This window comes from Amborella trichopoda, chromosome 11 (genome assembly GCF_054954075.1).
Source record: "Amborella trichopoda isolate Santa Cruz 75 chromosome 11, AtrichopodaSantaCruz75HAP2 v2.0, whole genome shotgun sequence".
NCBI lineage: Eukaryota > Viridiplantae > Streptophyta > Magnoliopsida > Amborellales > Amborellaceae > Amborella > Amborella trichopoda.
The window spans coordinates 11,837,032-11,842,482 of record NC_142346.1 but is presented as its reverse complement, the minus strand read 5'-3'; the positions used below and the strand labels follow the sequence as shown (position 1 = coordinate 11,842,482).

Below are 5,451 nucleotides of genomic sequence, written 5' to 3'. Positions count from 1 at the left end.
TCATAGTGAGATGGCTTCGGCCCACTTAGAGAAGTATTCAGTCGCTGCCAATATATATAAATGGCCATTTACTAATACTAGGGTAATGGGTCGCACAATATCCATTTCCCACTGAGAAAAAGGCCAAGCCATAAGAGTGGGATGCAATGGATCTGATGCTTGGTGAATGTAATCAGCATGTATTTGACACGCATAACATTTTTTTCATATTTAATTGCATCTTTCCCCGTAGTGGGCCAGAAATACCCCATCCAATGCAATTGGTGGTGTAACTTGCGTTTGGACTGGTGCATGTTGCATATTCCATCATGCACTTCCTTTAACGTTGCTTGTCCTTCCTCATATGTAAGGCACCTTAGCAACATTCCATCATATGACCTTCTATATAACTGATCATTGAGGAGGGTGAATCTCATGGCTCACCTTTTAAGGGCCAGCCTGTCTTTTCTAACCTTAGGGAGTTGGCCATGAACCAAGTACTCTAGGAAAGGTTAACGCCAATCTAGTCAAAGTTCCTCTGCCACTGCAACGATATCATCAAGGGCAGACTCCTCGATCAGCTTCCTCATAGCTCCTTGAGGGTATGGATGAAATTTCATCCACATGTTTTCTGTCTTTAGCATCTGTCATTTCCATCATAGGAATGGATCGCCATTCTTGTACAGGGATCTGAAGTGGTACCACGAGCTTGATAATCATTGCGATTCCCAGCTTAGCTAATGCATCAGCTTGAACATTTGATCCTCGGGGAATTTGGTTAAGAGTAGCCTCATATATCTTCCCTAGGTGATACCTTGCAGCATTATAATATGGCTTGAGCTCATCCTTGCGGACCTCGTATATCCCCTTTAGCTATCGGATGATTAACTGGGACTCACCAAAGATGTCGAGGGAACCTGGGTCTACTTTTAGTGCCATATCTAGACCAATAATGACCTGGTATTCTGCCTCATTATTTGAACACTTCCCATTCAATGAGAAGGCATAAGGAAAGAGTCCTTTATCTGGCGTGATGAATATTACGTCAAATTCGGTGGATTTTTCTTGAGAAGCACCATCAAAGAACATTTGCCATGAGGCTTGTTTATTTATACTCATGACTTCCTCATCAGGCAAGGGATGAGCGGCTAAGAAGTCAGCCAATGCTTGCCCTTTGATAGCTTTTTGAGAGACACAGGTGATGTCAAACTCCATAAGGAGTAAAGTCCACTTAGCTAGTCAACCAGAAAGAACCGGTTTTGTCTTGGGATATTTAATTGGATCAGCTCGAGAAATCAACTACATCGGGTGAGAGAGAAAATAATGTCATAGCTTTTGGGCTGTGAACACTAGTGCCAAGAAAATTTTCTCAATGGGGAAGTAATTATGCTCGGCCGGCATCATTGTGCGGCTCAAATAGTACAATACTACTTCTTTCCTTTCTTCATTGTGCTAAGCTAGAAGGGCACCCAATGATCCTTCCAAAGCCATCACATATAAAATGAGCAGTTTGTCAAGTACAGGAGTTGTGAGAACTAGCAGGTTCAGTAAATAGTCCTTGATGTCCTGGAATGCATTTTGATAGGACTCATCCCCAATCAAAGGGGATGTCTTTCTTCATGAGCCTGGAAAATGGCTTGCATCGACCTGAAAGGTTAGAAATGAACCTTTGGATGTACACCAAATGACCTTGGAGAGATTTCAACTACCTCAGGTTCCTTGGTGGAGGTATTTCTTGAATGGCACGTATTTTGATTGGGTCTATCTTGATTTCCCTGTGCCTTACAATGAAGCCTAGAAATTTCCCTGATTTCACAGTTGGTGTCTCCTCAACCTTTTAAACACGAATTCCATATATGTAAGGTGAGCACACCGATTCTTTGATTTGACCACAAGGTCATCGACATAACATTCCACAACATCATAGAGTATGTCTTCAAATATAATTGTCATGACGTGCTGATCGGTGGCGCTAGCGTTCTTCAATCCAAAGGGAATCACCTTATAATAATATATCATTTTCGTGGTTATGAAGGATGTTAACTCTTCATCTTTAAGGGCCATCGTGATTTGATTGTAGTTGGAATATCCATCCAAATATGAGAAGGTTTCACATGCTCATGGTGAGAGGCAAAGAAAAGTCATCTTTAGGGCAAGCTGAGTTGAGGTTGTGAAAATCAATGCATAACCTTATCTGCCCATTCTTCTTTTTGACTGGTACAATATTAGCAAGCCACTTAGGGTATAGGACTTCCCTAGTGAACCTGGTTTTAACTAATTTATTAACCTTTGTCTCAATTTGAGGTGCTATATCCAGATGAGAGTTCCTATGAGGTTGCTTCACTGGTTTGATGTGAGGATCAAAAGCAAGCTTGTGGGTTGCCATGAAGGGGTCCAACCCAGGTATCTCATGGTAATTCCATGCAAATATGTATCGGTTAAGACAGAGGAAATCAACATATTGCTCTCTTTCTTTTGGTTCCAAAGATGAACTCAGAAAGGTGGGTCTATGATCTCCTTCTTCACCCAACTTGACTTCTATCAGCTCGTCGACTATGGCCTGTCCTCCATCCTCCAGTCGGCTTGGGCAGGTTCCATCTCATCTTCTGAACCTAAACTCCGGTCATCATGGCTGCTTAAAGATGCTATGATACATTGGACTGTCCATTTCCTTTTGTGGATGTTCGTTGAGTCAGCACTAAAATTCAAGGTATATCCGAGCCCCTGAGTATTGAACTTCTTTTAGGATACATCCTTGATTTCTTGGAAAGGAGATATTATCCCTTTTTCACCAGTTAGGCCTTGATCTGTAGATGGGTCATAATTCATACTTCTCGTGATTATGTGAGCCTGAGGGCTATAGAGGGACCATTGTGGCTTTAAAGCTCTATATTTCAAGGGGCGAGGCTCATACTCCTCCTGCCATCCTTCTTTGTATTTCGTCTTTAAGAGAGAATTGATTACACCGTCTTTGATTTGGTATTTCGTCTTTGGATTGACACTCACCGGAATGATGGTAGTGAGCGGCTTGGCTCCTACTTCAACATCTAAGCCTTCGAAGGCTTTGATCAATGCTTGCCCAATCTTATAGTCTTCATCAGAATCACTCTCGCTCTCTGATTTCTCAATAGAGAGGGCGTAAGGATTCTTAAGATTATAGAATTTGGCATCTGCATAATGGGACTCTACCTTGGTGAAGATTGTATGTTGCTTCCCTTCATGGAAATATTTGAAGCATTGATGCAGAGTCGAGGGGATGACACCATTGTCATGTAACCATGGGCGCCCTAACAATACATTGTAGGATGCCTCGGTTGCGATGGCTTGAAATATCACATAGGCCTCAAGCTTGTGAGCCTTGAGTATCAATGTAATGCTTCTGGTAGTCTGTCGAGTAGCCTAGTTGAAGAACGTTCTTAAGGGGAGTAGAGTTACAGCTAATCCTCCATCAATCATTATTTGATTGATGTGTACGTTGTGTAAGATCCCCTCCACCATCAAAGGGTGATTATGGGCTTCGTCCCTAGTTGTAGATATGTATCAAAAAAGGTGAGTGGCATAGCATCAGGAAGAACTACTGAATCAAGTTCAACCTGGTCCATGTTGGCCTGAAATTCTTCGGGAGATGAGAGGGCTTGTATCAAAGCAGCCCGAAGTTCTTTTGAAAGTAACAAGGCATCATATACACTTATGACGGTTGGGATTCTACTTAAATGAGAGGCCACATTTTAATGATCAGTCTTTCCATCTGCGGGTTGTTTTGAATGTCCAACAACATTAGATGCTTTGGCCCGCACCTCTGCCAAAGGCATAACCTTCTTAGGGGAGCGATTTTAGGCAGTCTAATCTTCGTATTTTTCTTGGCAGATCTCAACTCCAGCTGCATGGTTTGGGGCTTGATTCAGCATCGACTACCCAAGTCACATTGGCACTAGTTCTCGTAGGGACTTCGTCTGGTACCTTTGGCTCATGAAGACCGTTCATCATCAGAGTAGAATGAGGCCGTACTGTTGAATGAGGACCTCTGTTTCTTCCTTTCTTTGTCTTCCTACCCCGGTTCGTAACATTTTGAGGTGTGGGAGGAGCCTCCGCAGCTATGCTTGCTTAGGATAACACCATCTAGAGCTCCTTCAACTCGGCTCTTCTTAGAGCTTCAGCTTGCATGCGCTTCTTTTGACTACAGCTTACATAAGCAGTCCAGTCGTGCTCTGATACTTCTTTTGTATCAACTGAGGAGTTGATAGTCCCAGAGCATTCCAAGCATAGCTTGAATAACTCGGGGTGACTTCAAACTTCGACCTTCTCCAACACGAAGACCTGGTAGGTTTGATGTTTAAGAGGGACAAGGTCGATGACTATAGTCCCCTCATTTATGTATTCTTATCTCAGATCCTTCATTGACCAACAATCTTCGAACTCGTGGGTACAAGCACAATGGTATTGGTAGTAAGGGGCTGCTTTTAAGGGAGGCTTTCTTTTTTATTTTTTCCACCTTTTTCATAAGGGGATGTCCCATAATGAGGATATTTTCATATATGGATGGTACCATGGCTTTATCAAATAGGGTGCCTGATATAGGAGGTTCTCAGCTACCCGTTGGGGTCTGGGGTTGCCCATGATGAAAGAAACCATGTTGGCCATCACAGTCTCGGCCTCTGGTGTTTCTTGCTCAGTACACTTGAGATTTTTGTCTTTGATCAGGCCTTCGATGATATCCTTCAAGGGATAACTGTATTTTATCACATGTCCTCCCATCCGATCGTACGGGCAATAGTTGTTTCGATCTGTTTGACCGACCTACACGGGTATCTTGGTGCGGTAGACATAATGGTCCTAGCTGCTATGAGCTTTTCGAAGATCTTGGGAACCTAGTCTTTGTCGAAGGAGTACTCCCTATTGATGCGTCTACAATATCCACCTTTTCCTCCTCTTTCTCGTCCTCATTCCATTGATTGTGGAGTGTCATAACTTCTGAGCGGTGGACAATTTTTTCCTCTCCTAGTTTGGGAGACCACAGAAGTAGTCATGGATGTTTCGAATTGAGAAGCTTTTGGTTTACCTCTGTCTGCATCCCTCCTAATGATTACTGACTTCGAGCCTAGGAAAAAACCCTCCATAAGACTTTCTAGGTTAACTATATTAGTTACCAAGTCGTTGAAGTTCTAGGATTTAGAAGCATACAAGTGTACTGCAATGTCGGATCTCTTGTTTCTAATACACATGAGCACCTCTTGGTTCTCAGGGAGCAAGGTTGCCTACCCTATGCTGATATTTTTCCACCAAGTGATATAGTTTTGCATAGGTTCATGATCCCTCTGCTTCACATTGAGGAGCTCAGCCAACTGGACCAATGATTCTTGCATTTGCTTCCATGCAAATATGGTCTCAAGAGGTAGTCGTGAGCACTAGGCGAAAGCTAGTCCTAATAGTGACTGTACAAATTATCGCATTAAGAGGTTTATGTTACTGGCT

The 5,451-nt window shown here is 42.8% G+C and overlaps 1 protein-coding gene across 1 annotated transcript; it reads right to left on the bottom strand.

The window, feature by feature from the left end:
* Positions 1 to 537: 537 nt before the first annotated feature.
* LOC148779750 (uncharacterized) lies at positions 538 to 1,194 on the bottom strand. Its single transcript, XM_088850587.1, has 2 exons — positions 937 to 1,194; positions 538 to 852 (listed from the first exon to the last, which is right to left on the bottom strand). The coding sequence occupies exons 1-2, from the start codon at positions 1,192 to 1,194 to the stop codon at positions 538 to 540; spliced, it is 573 nt and encodes a 190-aa protein (XP_088706713.1).
* Between the last annotated feature and the right edge of the window lie 4,257 nt (positions 1,195 to 5,451).